The sequence below is a fragment of the Pangasianodon hypophthalmus genome, chromosome 14 (genome assembly GCF_027358585.1).
Source record: "Pangasianodon hypophthalmus isolate fPanHyp1 chromosome 14, fPanHyp1.pri, whole genome shotgun sequence".
Classification (NCBI taxonomy): Eukaryota; Metazoa; Chordata; class Actinopteri; order Siluriformes; family Pangasiidae; genus Pangasianodon; species Pangasianodon hypophthalmus.
In genome coordinates this window covers 12,663,172-12,679,366 of record NC_069723.1, presented here as the reverse complement: position 1 = coordinate 12,679,366, position 16,195 = coordinate 12,663,172, and the positions used below count along the sequence as shown (strand labels likewise).

The 16,195-nt window shown below is 37.4% G+C and overlaps 1 protein-coding gene across 12 annotated transcripts in view; it reads left to right on the top strand.

Annotated features, from left to right (window-relative positions):
• Positions 1–13,383, top strand: part of msi2b (musashi RNA-binding protein 2b) — a 231,529-nt gene extending 218,146 nt beyond the window's left edge. For 5 of the 12 annotated variants that reach the window (XM_053239636.1, XM_053239630.1, XM_053239635.1 and 2 more), the window contains 2 exons: positions 2,303–2,457; positions 8,339–13,383. In XM_053239636.1, the coding sequence (XP_053095611.1) occupies positions 2,303–2,457; positions 8,339–8,428 (245 nt within the window). In that variant the 3' untranslated portion in view covers positions 8,429–13,383. Of the gene's footprint in view, positions 1–2,302; positions 2,458–4,596; positions 4,674–8,277 lie in introns of all 12 variants that reach the window. The other 7 variants (XM_053239631.1, XM_026924101.3, XM_026924105.3 and 4 more) reach the window with 4 other exon arrangements.
• Positions 13,384–16,195: the final 2,812 nt, after the last annotated feature.

Here is a 16,195-nt window from a genome sequence, read left to right as displayed (position 1 = left end):
ACTCTATGCATACACACACATTCACACGTAGAAACGTAGCATAGCCTGTCCACCTGGTGTGTTTTTGGGAGGTGAAAGGAAACTGAAGAACCTGGAGGAAACCCAAAAGGCCATCGAGAGAACACTTGAAACTCCACACCTGCAGTAAAGTGAGCTCGGGATTGCACTGGGAACCTGGAGCTCTGAGATTGCAGTAGTACCCTCTGCTTCATCATTCTGCCCTGCAAATAATTCCAGGCAATATTTTGGTCTCTATGCATTGTTTATTACAGTAATTATTTTCATTAGAATGTCCTGATACCTCAGCATGTTAATGATGTCAATCATCAGCAGCACTCTAATTTAGGATTGGAGAAAATGTAGCCAACCCTGTCATTACCGTGCCATGTCATGTTCATAACTTCTTATGAAAATGTTAGAAATAGTAAAATTATACTTACTTAATAAGCAGAGAAAATATACATATAGAAAATATGATAAAAATAAAATATGTCCTGTTTTTGTTGTGCACTATACACTATATGGTCAAAAGTTTGAGAGCACTTGACTGTCACATCCATGTGTGCTTTTTGAACATCCTATTCAAGAACTACTCCCCCTTTGCTGTTATAATAACCTCCACTCTCCTGGGAAGGCTTTCCACTAGATTTTGAGTGTGGCTGTGGGGACTGGGAGTGTGGCATTGATGAGTATTGATGTTTTAATGCAAGCTTGGAAAGTGTCATAGCACTTGACATCACAACGACATCACATCATCACAGCTATCAACTGACTCGGGTATTATGTGAACCTGACAGAAAATTGACACAAGCAGCTTTTAAGACAGCTAATGCATGTCGGAACAATCTTTTTAAAATGTTTATGTAGGTCTTTGTCAGTTGATAAGAAGGGTTTATGAAGGTTTCATGTAACCCTATGAACACCAGCTTTAGGTTAAAAGTTACAGTTGATTATACCCCACATCCCACCCCCCCACCCACACCTCCTCTCTCATGGCTGCTGCATCATAGTATGAATGAGTTCACAAATGAGTGTGAAACCAATCGAACGGAAGATGGTTCCATTCGGCTATTTAGCATTATTAGTCATGAGTCTAGAGTAGTGAGTCAGATGGTATTAGCAGCCCATACAAATCACATATGCTAACAAGTCTTTCCAGTTCTCATAATATGCTCTACACCTCCAATCAGAGTTTTCATCTCCTTTCAAAAGTACTGCTTTAGTTTTCAGAGCTGGGAGTTTTGCTAAGACGGACATTTTACTGAAGTGTTCGCCCACCACGTTCCCATCTCGGCTGCTGCTGTATGTAGCATATACTGTATACTTCAGTAAGAAAAGAACCATACCATCACGGTGGAAATGAGACTCAATGATTCAGTCTTTAACACGCTTTACTCAAGACACTCTCTGCAATTTCCTGGCTGCCAGCCGGCTGCGAGGCCCAAAAGCCCCCTGACGCTAACAGCTAGATAATCACCATCATATATTTAAAGAAGGAGGAAAGGGGGAAGGAGAGCACTCTCCCTGTGACAGGTGTTGATTAGATAGGGGGTGTTGTGGCACAATCCCCCATGCAATTTCTTTGAAGGACTCAAGAATTGGCAGTCAAATTTGACTACTCTGAGCGCAAAGAGTGCACTTGATACGACTAGGGAAGAACGGAGAGTTCTGTGTGTGTGTGTGTGTGTGCGTGCATGAATGGCAGAAAGAGAGAGAGAGGGAGAGAGAGAGAGAGAGGTTATGATAATGAAAGAGACCTACAAGGCAGCATCTCACTCTCACTGGTACTCTTTAACATTACAGAAGCCTCTGAAGGAAAGTCTTCAGCCTTCTCAAAAAGCACCTCCATTTGCCACGAAACACCTCGTGCTGCATACTCAACACCGACCATAGCTCCTTTTGTAGCGTGCATGCCATGTGAATGCTGAGTAGATGTGTCCAACATGAGCAAGCGTTTCCTTCTGCATGAGTGACAGGAAATGTACCATGAATAATAGAAAAGCTTGTGGAAATTGTAGTCACTGTAGGCTCTAAGGGGTCTTGCAGGTTAGGTCGCGGTGTGTATAGGGCTATGCACAGATCCAAGCTAAAACATTACAAATTAGTGTCTATAGTGTAGCGGTCTGTTGCATAGATCTCATACACACCCTTTTCATTACAATTCATTTGTAGTGCTTTGGGTGTTTTGTCTTGTAGACTTTGCATGCAAAGATTGTTCTCCGTTTCTATAGCTCTGTACGTAACTATCCCCCACCTAGCCTCGCTCCTTACCCCAATGTTGGCACACTTGCTTCTTTGGCAGGCACCAACCCTCCGCGGCCTGGAACTTTTCCTGGAGCGAGCAGTCCAGGACCCGTGGCTGACCTGTATGGCCCCACCAGCCAGGACTCCGGCGTGGGCAATTACATAAGCGCTGCTAGCCCTCAACCTGGCTCCGGCTTTGGCCACGGTATTGCTGTGAGTACTCTCCCGAATGCTAGCTCTTCTAATCTTCTCTTCTTTTATCCTCTCTTCTCTTCTCTTCTCTCTGTCCTATCTCACATATATTCCACTTTCTGCTCATCTCAACACACCCTCCTTCACCCGCTACATCATAGCTGCCATAGCTGTGCTGCTTTTAATTTCTGAAAAACAGTAAAAAGCACACTAGTCTGTCATTAGTAAACAGCTTTGTGGAGGTAAGAAATTTAAAAGACTTTGAAATTTTAGTGGTAAAAAATATACATACCTTTGCTATAAATTTGACTCTAATAACCAATAAGCTGTGGATTAAAAATTTGATCAAACATGAGCTAAATATTTCAAAAATTCTCTTGTACCTAGTGCAAGTCAAAGGACTGAAAGATGAATATGCTTTACTCAGGCTAATTATTGCAAAAAAAAAAAAAAAAAAAAAAAAAAAAAGTCTTTTGTCTGAAGTTTGCCTCCAAAATGTGGAATCATGCTCTCATTAGTGCCAAGCAGGTGCTCTGGCTCTGAAGCTTTGCCGTGTGGTTATTGCATTGCCAACATTCCTCATTCCCTTCATCGCTCTGCTCTTTCTGTCAGCTTCCCCAGAACAAACTGTGAACTTTGTACCGTCTGTCATCGTCAGTATGGCGTGTCATCAAGCCTTTGTCCAAGCGCCAGACAGGAGGACTGAAATCTTACAATTAGTTCTCTCGTTTTCAAACATTTGCACAATGGCTTCTCTTTTGCCCTCTCCCGGGCTGCCCATATATCGTATCCTGCTTTTGAAGAGTCCTCCTGCTCAAAGTGCATATATAAATCAATAAGGCAATAATAAACACTTGTGTGGAAGCCTGTTGTAAGAATGTTGTCTTGCCCTTTGAAGCCGTACGCATTCTCTTCTGCCTCCGTCCTTTTGTTTTGAAGCACTTGCAGAGTAGAGTGATAGGGGCTTGGGGAGTTAAGGGAAAAGGGAGGGAGTAGAGGTCAGCACACTGGGGGGCTGCAGGAGGGAGACCAGGCTGAATCACATGCTGCTCGGGGAATTACTGGCTCCGGCCGTTTTTCAGCCGCGGCCCAGCAATCAACATGAAGGTCTGCTGGGGAAATGAATAAGGCCTTTTGTGTCTGAGGATACTGCCTCTTACACACTACGCTATCAGTGCGCTATGAATCTCACATTTGTGTGGAAATCCAAGTGAGAATTTCTTTGCTCTTTCTTTTCCCTGAAAAATAGACAGGCCATTCATCAACTCCAGACTGAATGTTGAGATTAACAAAGTCACCTTGCGCTTGACTTTCAGATGAATTCTTTTAACCTAAATAGAGTTGAATGTAGGTTGACCTGAAACTTGCACAGAATTTCAGCTTTGATTGACAGCACTAGAGGCGGAGACCTTTATTAACTCTCTACAGACTAGGCTCTGTGTGTGTACATTACCTAAACATCCCTCAAAGATATGACTAGTTCATTCATTCATTCATCTTCAGTAAGCGTTTGGTGCGAGGCAGGAATACATCCTGGATGTGACACGAGTCCATCACACAACTCAGTCACACCTAGGGCACTTTAGCATAGCCAATTCACCTACCTTTTTTTGGAGGTAGGATGAAACCAAAGAGCCCATGGGGAGAACATGCAAAACTCTGCACAGACAGAAACTGGAGCTGTGAGGCAGCAACACTACCCACTGTACCACGATGCTAGTAGCTAGCATTATATTAAGCCAAATGATAAAGCATGACAATGAAAGTCATCCTGAAAAAGTTCACAGTTTGGTCACTGGGATAGAAGTGTATATTTGCTTTTGAGGAGACATTTTCTTTTTTGCCAATATTTTGCTTCAGGATTTTGTGCATGATGTTATAATTCCTTATGATGTTATTAATGTTCTTACTGTTAGCATGAATATAAAAACTGTAAATATGACAACTTATGTGACATTATGGAGAAATAGTAAAATACACAATAGAAGTGAAATAGATTTCTGTGGATTTTTTAACAAAAGTTTAATGAATAAATTACTGTTTATTCATGCTGGCAGTACAGTAATTGAATTGGAAATTCAGGCTACTGACAAGTGATAGCTTTATGAGCTGTTTTACCTGGACTGCATACTGACACCATTACTAACTGTACACTTTTAGGGTCCTTTGATTGCGACAGCTTTTACAAACGGATACCATTGAAACCTAACCGGTGTTTGGTTGCCATCTCAATTGAGGTAGATTTTTTTTTAATTGAAATAGATCCTTTCATTATCCGTTTATTATTCTGTTGTAGCCCCTTCCTACTCTCCTTGCACTTTTTTTTTTTTTGCTTCTCCCTTCTTTTAATCTGTAATGTGCAGTATATGGATGTCTGTCTTTATCACAACTATAACAGGAAGCTTTTACATGGTTTCGCAGGATTAAAAGGTACTACTTATAGAAGTCTTGAAACCTTTTGAAAGCTTTCAGCATTGGTGTTTTAGCATTTTAACCAATTTCCTTTATTCTCTGCTTGTCTGTATGTAGCACGCATGAGTTGCTGTGTGAGTTGGTCTACTCGAACTGTGCTGTTGCTTTCTGTTAGAGCTGAAGTCACAGTAGACAGGCCGAGCTCCGTTCACTTAGTCTCTTATGTAGCAGACCGTGCGGCTTTGATTCGAGGCTGTGTGAAGTGCTGTATGTGGATAATATGAACAGGTGTAGAGCTTTTGATCAGTGTGCACCTGGAGACGCTGGACCCTTAAAGTCAGAGCATGACTCTCATTTAAAGGGAAGCTGTAGATCTGATGTAATGTATCTGCTTTTCAGCACAGAATGCAAAAGAACACTGTCTATGAAGCCCATATTCAGAAATTATTACCACTGTGCTTATAATTCTTTGTAAGTTGCCTCGTAAAGCTCTAATAATGTGCTATAAATAATTCCTTCATAACTTTAAATTACTTGTAAAGTAATTGTAATTGAAAATCCTATAAATAAATGTAAATAAATAATTGTAAATAAATCCTGTAAATAATTGTAAATCCTAGTCCTTATAATGCACAACCCTTATAACTAATAATGACCTGTGAATAATTGTACTATTTATTAATAATTCTAAAAACATTGTGAACATTTAAAATATCCTCATAGCATCATAGCGAGTAAAGTGAACATTTTAAATTATTCCTCATTATCACTTAATTCGAGACTAATTAAGGCACATACTGTATATGCTACATACATGTGTCCTTGTCAGTTTTGGAAGCAGGCAGGGATGATGTTAATGCTAATGTTTTTATAATTGTTAATAAATATTACAGTTGCTCTATAAATATTGCGGGGTCATGATCAGAACGGTTGTGCCATACACCATTATTTTTGTTTGTTTCATTATAATAAGTAATATAGTGACACTATATGGTTTACAACATAATTATCAGTTATCAAGGAATTATTTATAGCACATTATTAGATAGTGCACTACATCTTACAAGGAATCATTACCAGCTTACAAAGAATTATGCACAGTTATAATGATTAATGAATATGAACTTCACAGAAAGTGTTCAGGCAAAGTTTTCCACACTGGCTGCCTTTATAAAGCTAATTAGAGGAAAATCATTTGGGTGCACTGACCTTTTTATTTTATGGTTAATCGCTAGAATGTGTGTTTATGCGCTTGTATGTGTGTTTGTACATGCACATGTGGGCACGTCTGTCTTTGTGTGTGTTTATGGCATAGTCACATACACACATCTCCTCTAAGATAATGTGCTCTTAACAGTGGCAGCTGTTCATACGTTTTTGGCAACACTTTCTACGAAGCCCATATGTGTCATAAATGTAAACAAGTTACGAATAAATACATTCATAGCATGTAATCTAGGTGTAATTACTTATGAAAATATATTACAGTTTATGGCAATATTTGTATTGTATTATGAATTAGTAACAGAATGAATTATAGTAAGTAGTGTTTATAACATGATATATCACCAGTGCAACTCAAAGCTGTCTGCAGCACCTTCTAATAAAAGTTCTGTCACAAGCATGCATTATATAGCAACATATGAAACTTTCACTCAAATGCTTTGTATGAGACTACACTATTGGAATAAGATTCGATTAGTAATAAGTAATATTCAATAAGTAATAAATATTATTATCTCTTTTTTAACATATTAAGCGTTGCTCACTTCATGCGTAAAGACACATGATTACACTTACCATTGCTGCAAACGCAACGCAGTTAGACTTAGTAACGTGGGTATTTTAAAAAAAAACTTGCTTTTGCCAGAATGTTGATATTCAATGTACAGAAAGTGCTTCAGATAAGTTGCATGTGAACGTTCTGTGAGACTGGATTGGCCAATACCACAGTAACTCATTCTGATGCTTTTGGTAACAAGACATTGAAATTATCTACTGTAGTTTATTGACAGACACTTGATATTATAACCTATAAATATACTAACTTCGAAGATGGTTTTGTGAGCTCTGAGTTAAGTGAGAAAATATTTTTATAAATCAACAGCATTTCCAATGTTCTATATCTTGGAAATGTAACAAGTCCAAAACTGGCAGTGATTCAGCAGTTAAGCATAAACACTGGAAGGTATTTAAAGGGCTAATATTTTCAACAGCTATGAGCGCAATATGCTGTTTTCCCTCTCAATTGCTCTGAAATGTTCTTTGAGAGGTTTTGTAGTATGATTTTCTGATAATGTCTCTGGTATAATTCCTTAAAAATGCAAAGCGTGGCTATGTTTCTTTGGTATTAGTGTTACTATTGTGCTATAATATTATGTTAAGAATTTATAATAAAGATTGCTGTAAAGCGTAGTGCATTTTCATAAATAATTATACCAATGTGTGTAATGTACCATACAAACGCATGCTGTGAATGTGTTCGTAGTTCAGGATAAACATGGCCTTCATAGAATTAGCTATATTTCTTTGTTATCTCTGCCTGGCCTTATCTGGCTTTCTTCTCTTTAGCCATAGAGACATTATAATGGCTTCGTTTATTTATTAAAGCCGAGTTCATTTAACTCCATACTGTCCTTTCTATCTGATCAATTTGTTCTTGAACGTCTTGAGTTAATCGGAGGAAAATGCTATGTAGAATTTGACTTGGATCACAGAGATTTGTTAGCAACTGTTATGGCTCTTGGATTAAACAGTGTCGCAGAGAAAGCAACAGAGCTGTGCAACTTGTGTAAACCAGCCGTGTGTTGCGTGCAGATGGCCACAGTGTTGTTTCTGCATGCTGAAAACACTAATGCATGTGTGTGCTTGTAAATGAGTTCAATATGTTCTGCATCTGAGAATCACCATTAGAGATGCTAGTGCTGAAAAAAAAAGCTGCAATGACCATACTATAATGTAGTGAGCTATGGTACTAACTTAATCATACAAACTCTTAGTATGTACATGCGTTGAATGTGATTCAGATGTAAATTAGTGTGAATTCAAATTTCCGAGCAGAAATTTCAAAATGATATTGTTTATGTATTTATATGAATATATTATACATTATCAGTGCATTGTTCTCAGCCTCCAAGACGCAGTAGACTCAGAATCAGATTATAATAAAAAAGACAAAGCTGTATAAGTAAATGGAGTACTGTAATTTTAGTACTTTATTTAAATAAACCCCTATAATTCGAAACACTATATTTATTTCACGAGTGAATGAGCTTTGGACAGCACAGACAAAGAAGCCACGATTCAAATTTGAGCTATAAAATTATGGATCCCCCAAGGCTCAGATGCAGCACATTTGATACATAAAATCTCACCCACACTGTTTAAATGGCCTGTTTATAAGGCTTATGAATCTTCTGTTTGCTCCAGCAGAGTTTATCGGGAGGTCCGGGGAAGACAGGCCGCAGTTTCTAACTGGTTTTGTGTACAGGTAACGGCCATACAACTCCAAGCACTACAGCGTGGAACAGACAAGGACGAGCTGAGATGGCAGGATCTGGAGAACAAAAGAAATGTCTGAATCATCTCAGAAAAAAAAACAACATTAATCTGCTGTACTATAATGAAAACCTGGCTTTTGGATTTTTTTCTCCTAATGTATCCCCATAATCTAGGATGATGTTGTCGTTTTGTCCTTTTTCACTTCTTTTCCCTGTTTCATTGAAATTGTTTCGTTAACATCTTTAATCATATAGTCTGAAGCAGCCTCTGAGGTTGACTAGTTTTGAAATATTTTCATTATATACTATGTTCTCTGATGAGAAGAACTATGTAAATGTACATTTTCTCTCTTTTTTTAGTGTAATGACATCACTATAGTTGTCTCTTCACTCTTGGCTCTTTGTAATAATACCCGATGTTTCATGTTTTCAGATTTCATTTCATTCAAGCAAGAACACTGAAGGACTTGCTTCAAAAATCATGATTTTTCAACCTTTAAAAGAGCAATGAGAGGGTAACTAACAAATCTAAGTAGCTCTGTTCTTCGTTTCGTGTGATGTCTTGTTATCATTATTATCTATTTTGGGCAATAAGAGGACTACAATATTTTCACAGTCCTTTTTTATAAATGTTTTTTGTTGTTGTCGTTGTCGATAAAAGAAAAAATACATTTCCTTTTAATACTTTGTGAAATGAGATTTAAAAAGAAAAAAGTTATGAAATCTGTAAATATTACTCATTACTACATCGAACCATCTCAGAGAGAACCATATTTTTGTGATGGTGTCCTAGAGGTCGTACTGTGCTCAATCTGAAATATGTTTAAAAAAAAAAAAAGAAAGAAAGAAAAAAGCTCTTTCAGGCTCGGTGCAGTAACTGAAATCCATTTGTAGCACAAAAGCCGTGAGAACCCGACTGCAGACACAAGCCCAATAAAACACTGTTAGCTCGCTCTGTAAATACTGTTGGCTTTCTAACTGTGCAGGTAGCAAACCAGCATATTGACTAGATTGTGAGATCAGATGTGCACAGCTTTCACAGAGAAACTACTTTACAGCATACACACAAATCAGCATTGTATAAACAAAATCGAACTGAAATCCAAAGCACATGTTTGTTTCATGTTTTTTAAGTATCAGTGATGAAATTAGAGATTTTGTAAGAAGTAAACAGTTTTTTTTCCTTCTCACTTTTTTTGGTTTTAATTTATTTTTTCCCGTAGTCCTAAAAAATAGTACACAGAACGCCTGATTTCGGAAACAAAAAGGCAATATTTCAAGATTTTTAGTCATTTCTGACTTACCGTGATCAATTAGGAACTGTTTTTGCACCATTACCTCAGTCCTGTGGGATGTACTTTAGAGGACGTAACAAATTAATTTATTTTATCGTGAGACAAAATAAAAAAAAAAGATTGTCTTGAAATTAAAAAGAATCATTGCACTGTGAGAAAGAATTTATTATTTTCTATTTGCACATGTTAAAGGATGTTCTCTACCGTGGGTCATATGAAGGATTCGTATGGAAACGTTGTCCCTGCACGGTCGCAGTCTTCATGGCTGTGTTTGTGGAATAATCATTATTCCGGGCATTTTATTTTTGTGCTTCTGATCTGCCAACGTTACAGCTAAGTTTATTGGTAGCAATAGTTGAAATCCTCCGATACACTGAAACTGAATGAAATCAGTAGCTGCTACACATATATGACGTACATGTTGGATCTGAAGAGATCGAAATGATGCTAAAATATATGCTGAGTGAAATAAGAGTGATATTTAAGAGTGTAAACTGACTGATATATGCTGTTGTTCATCCTTGCTGAAGATGTGTTTTATTTTCATTTTTCTCCCTTTTTTCACAATTTTACTGAACTAACACGTGATTCGAAATGCTGAATCCTTTTTTTGTACATCTCGGGAAAAAAAGGAATAAGTAAGCGCAGCGCAGAAAGACGGCTTCCTGCTAACTGTTCAGACTGTTTCAAAAGACAAAACTACTCAAAACAGCGCGATCCCCAACACAGTTTGAATATCAACGGGGGATTTTTATTGCTATTTTTGTGGAAGTGAATGACTATGTTAAATATGTTGCTGACTATATTACGGTTACTATGTACTGTATTTATCATTTGATGATCTCTCCATTCCCTGTCGCATCATCCAGTAATCTTATGTTGATCATTGTATTTCAGTAATGTGTAAAAAAAAAAAAAAAAAAAAAAAAAAAACGGGAAAAAAAAAAAGAAATTACCTTGTAAAAGAGTGCTGTCTTTGATGCCAGTGTAGTGGTCTGTACATTTCTCTGTTGATCCGTTTCACTCCTCTCTCCCCGTTTTTTGCCCCGCCTTTGTCTTCTTGCTCTTTCGCTATATCTCTGTCTCACTCTCTCTTAGTGAATAGTCATAGATGTTATGTAATCAACGTTACAGTAGAGCTGTAGTGATTAGTAGATTTAGGACCAGTAAGGATAGAACTTTCTCTTGATAATCATTTAAACAAACAAACAAAAAAAATGCTGAACATTGTTTTCATGGCGTTTCACCTTTACTTTGTCTTTCTTTGTGTTCATTGGGTTGTTTTTTTTTTCTGATTCTCACATGGTTTCAACTAACCAAAGCTCTCATGATGAAATCCAGAAAAAAGAAATTGGTGTAAGACAGAGTTGTAAACAAGGCATTAATTGGATCCCCACCCTTGAATGTTTGAAAAGGGGTGTGCCATACTACCTTAAATGCTAACGCTTGATATGCAAAACTGTTTTGTTTTCTTTCTTTTTTTAAGAGGGACGCAATTTATAATTATGGAAAGGATTTTATTACATGAATGGAAAAAAAATCATATTTTTTTAGTACATTCTACCTGAGTAATGATGATCTAGCCTAATAATTATAGATACGGATAAAACTGTAATAGGTTTTGATATTTATACTCTTCAAAAAGTCCACTACTATTTTTAAATACTTTTTTGTGTCTATGTGTCTGCATAGATTCATATATATTTTAGGTTTCGGTCATCTTAAACGTTATTTTTGTACGCTGTAACCTTAGTGCCAGTTCTTCATGTTAATCAAAGCTAAGGCTTAATCACAGCAACAAAAAAACTAATTATTGGAATCTTAAATACTCATATAGCATATGAAACAAAACAGTTAGACTAGCAGCTGTTACTGTTAATAACTAAACAGTTTTATTAAGACAGGTTTGATTATTTATTGCTAGCAGTCATAGAAGAATTCAGCGAAACTTACAATGAAGTCTGAAATATTTTTTCTGAATGAAATCTGTTCTCAGGGATTATGAATGTAAGCTAATTCTAATCTAACTCCTCTATATGTGAGATTTAGCTCATAATTACTTGTGGATTCTGTGTCTCTGATACGTGCTGTCAGATTTCATTCAGACACAAACACTGAGCCAGTTTTCCTACATGCTCTAGTACTGAGTTTAACCTGCTGTCGGTCAGAGAGAGGTTCTTCAAGGGGTCTTTGGATTGTCAGAAGTTCTAGATTCCTAAAGAACCCTATCTGATAGGGAAACACTGTTGTAGAGTTTTTTTTTTAAACAGAACCTTTAAGTGTTTTCTGAAAAGAAAAAAAAAAAAAAACTGTTTATGGCCCTAGATTTGACCTTTTACACACATGGCATTAAGGACTACATAAAGTATATTTATTAATCTCTGTTGCTATGTGAAGTTGTTGCAAATTATGACTTCATTACAAACATTTGTATTGTTTCTAATTTACAGTTGCCATTATTTTATAAAATAAGCAAAGCCTTTTGTGCTCACGATTTGCATTCAGAGCTTTCTCAAATGAAAGATTATACTTTCACAGAAAATGATTATAAACAGTATAAGATTATGAGTTTTTCAATCTTATAATCACGATCTGGCTCTTGATTAAAATGAAGGCTGGCAACCCTTTCTGATAGCCTTCTATAATGTCTCTCAGTCAGTTTCTTTCTTTCTTTCTTTATATATATTTTTTTCTTTTCTAATTTGATCTTGTAGCTTGGACTTTAAGGTAGCATGGCTCTGTTGCCATTATTTTATTTTTCCATCGACAGCCGTTTACAGCAGATGAATGTTACACATCTTGCTAGACTAGTTAAATCATTGGATAATTGTTGGTTTTGGAAAAAAAAAAAGGAAAAGAAAAAAAAATGACCTGGAAGGTGTTGGGTGATATTCGAAATGAACTACCGTATCCATTCAAAACTTGAATTTTGAGGCAAGTGCTAGGCAATGGCCAAAACGATCATCCCATTATTGAAGGAACAAACTACTCTGTCTACACACACACACACACACACGCTCTGTAATGACATACTGTAATGACATATGTATATACTTGTATACAGATACAGGATATATATGTATAGTGTATATATCTCTTTGTTAAATTGTTGAAGCTGCCTCATAATGCTTATTAATCATTTGTAGTGACCCAGAAAACTTTTGGGTCAGTAGTCTACGCTGAAATCATGTTTGAAAGTCATGTGTGAAATCACGTGTTGTGGAAAAGCTGCATTGTGCACTACTGGGACAGTTAGAAAGCCGGGAAACGTGTTAGTTTAGCTGTGTACGTGCCCCTTTAACTCTCTGGGGACACGGTACAGTTCACACGGCAGGTGTCACAGGGGAATGGTCTTTATTTCTGACGCTTCCTTCGGGAACTCGCTCTCCTGTTTTCCACCCCAGCTTTCGCCTCTCTGATTGCCTTGTCCATTCCTAACACTTGCCCATTTTTTAACGGACTTTTTACCGCATGAACTGACTGAACGGACTGACGTCTGAAAGCATCTTTCAGGTCTTCTTCTATGGCTTGCTTAAGCCCTGTTGTAAAATAAACTAAAGTGGATGGGGGTCTCTCACATCTCAGATGTGGAAAGTATAATTTTATATTTGTATTTTCAAATAATTATGATAATAAAAAATGTTTGTGAAAGGTTTCCATCCTCTACTGTGGTCCAGAAATCAATGTGTTTGTCTGGAGAAGATTAAAAAAATAATAATAAAGTAAACTGTTTTGAAACATTTCATGGTTTTTTGATTTTGAATTAACATTTTTTTCAAGCAAATGATGTGTGATTTAAAATATGAATATATCTGCAAAAGAATGTATATCAGATATGCACAACAATTAAAATGCACAAAAATGAACACAGAGCTGAAAGGGTTGTGTAAGTTTGTTTTATTCCCAGTGATTTTTCTGTATATCACAGTTCAGTTCAGAGGTCAGGAAGTTGGTTCATCTCTCATAGCGCTCTCTCGAGGTTCTTCCCCCTCGTAACAGATCATATCATTGGTTTTTGTGGTTCCAGCACAGAATTAGCATTTCATTGGGGCTGTAAAACAAGAAAATAGCTACAATTCACTGTCTGCTATACTTAAATAGCAAAGTGAAATCGAACTGACATTGGTCACTGTAAATCACTGTAAATCTAAGCTTGTCATTTGTAAGCTTTATCTTGCATTATAGTTTTCAGACCCCAATAGGTTGACATTCACATACCGTATTTTAACATATTTATCCTTCATTAAAATACTTATCTTGACATAGATTTTCATTCCACACGCAGTGGCAAATTAAATGCCAGTGTATCACACAGTGCTGTGTGTAACACTGCCACCTCGCAGCTCCAGGGTTCCCAGTTCGGTCCAGGTTAGTGTCTGTGCTGTTCACAATTTCAAAGGTTCTCTCCTTTCTTTTAGGTTTACACTACACTCTCCAGCTTCCTCCCAAAAGCATGCCAGTAGGTGGCCTGGCTACACAAAATTTGCCCCTAGCTGTGAATGATCGTGCGTATGATGCCTTGCAATGATCAGTTGTCCCTTTAAGTGTGTATCCCAGTGTTCCCGGGATAGGCTCCAGATTCACAACCCAAAGAAAGAAAGATGAATCAATGTAGCTGTATGCACCACTAACTGCATAATCCTACAATCAGATTTCCTCCTATGGGCCTATTATAAATGATGTCACATAATGGAATGCAAAGAATGATTTAAATAATGTGTAAAAAAAAAAAAAAATCAGAGAAATTCATATATATCCAAAAGCATATGCTTTTCCCCATAATTACCAAATCCTCCCTGACTGCTGCGTATTGTTTTGAAATACCTTTATACCATTCCGAGGCCTAATCGAGAAGTGTTTCACCTGGGATGAAAAATGCAATGTGCGCCGGCTGGCAGAAATTAATGTCATTTTTAATTTGAGCCGCTGTCCCATTCTCAAATGTGAAATTGCTTCGGAGAACGTAAGGTGTGACAGCTATTATAAATGTGTGGAAATCCATCTTCCACTGTCGTTCTCACCCTCTCCCACCACCTTCCCTCCCTCTCTCTCTGTCTCTTTATCTCTCTCTGTCTCCCCCCTTTCTCGCTTTCTCAGTCGCTCCCTTGACTCGGCCGAGGAAGCTCTCTTCATATACTTCACCATCACAGCAGCTGTCCACCCACACACTTCACTGGAGCCCTCGGATAGTGTCATGACTCACAGTGTCCGCTGTTTGCCAGGATTGAAATGCTGTGAGGAATTTTTCCCTCCCTTCTCACTCAAGGAGCTCTCAGACAGAAGAGCTCCACTTGATTTCGCTGAAAAAAAAGTCACCTTTTCCTAATTTGTGTGATATTAGTATTATGTCATATTCACCGAAAACTGAGGATCTGGCAAACTCTTAAGAAGTGGGGAAAAAAAATCTTTGGTGGCATTTGGATAAAAAAAAAAGAGTCCTTCTACAAAATCCCAGAGATCATGTTAGTGAATTAATTCTAGCATTTGACAAGTTGCTCGTCAGATGGCTCCCTCCCAAAAAGATGCTCTCTGTACAGTGTGTCTCAGGAATGGGGTTAATTGCATCTGGAGACCTTTATGTCACAGTGACAAGGAACAAAGCACTGCTGTAAGTGTCACCTGACTTAAGTAAACCAATTAAATTGTTTGAAAAATGATCGCAGGTGTTGCAAGCTGTCTCTGGAGAGCTCATTTGGAGAGCTCGCAGCTATATTTAAGACAGAGCTGCCCTGTCTTTAAGGCCATCTGATATGTGTGGACAAGAAATATCACAGGAAGCCTGCAAACAGACAGGCGATAGTCCTGTATCGCTGAAAACGCATTATAGTCATGGTACTACATGATACATGCCTGTGCAATGTGCTTACTACTGTATGTAATCCACTGTAAATGGTCAGGGATAGAAAAGGTGTGTTTACCATTTTATTCAACCCCTTAAGCTGGCTTTGCACTGTAAGATTATCGGTCCAGTTTTGCTGCCACAAACATTGTACATCGTAAAAGAATTCTTTGGTTCTGAGTTAGGATCAGCAGTATTAAAACGCATAAATATGACATGCTCACCAGTGCCATTCCAACCAAAGATGGCCGACAAAAGAGTTTTTTTTATTAAAATCTGAGTGTGATTGCTGCTATGCCACTCATCTAAAATCCACCAATAGGAGGACTGGATAGGAATACCTGAAACTCATGAGACAGCTACAAATACAGTAGTGGCAATGGCAAAACATAACTGAAGCATGCTAATGGACAGAAAAAACATCAAGCACATTTTGAAGAATATTTCAGTTTATGCGACTGTATTTTCTACACAAGCACTGATCATGCTTATTGATGAGCTAAGCAGAATGTTATCATTTTCTGTCTAAGTATCATTAGAGGATCTTCATCATATAATCTGTGATGGAGAACATGTTATAGAAATCGAAGATTTTATTCGAATCATCTCATGCAGTGTAACAAGGAGCAATCTTAAAAAAAAGTTTGCTGAAATCACAGTTTTAATGTTTCAGTTGATTGTTAGGTTATTCCTCTAAAAGCATATTATTTAGG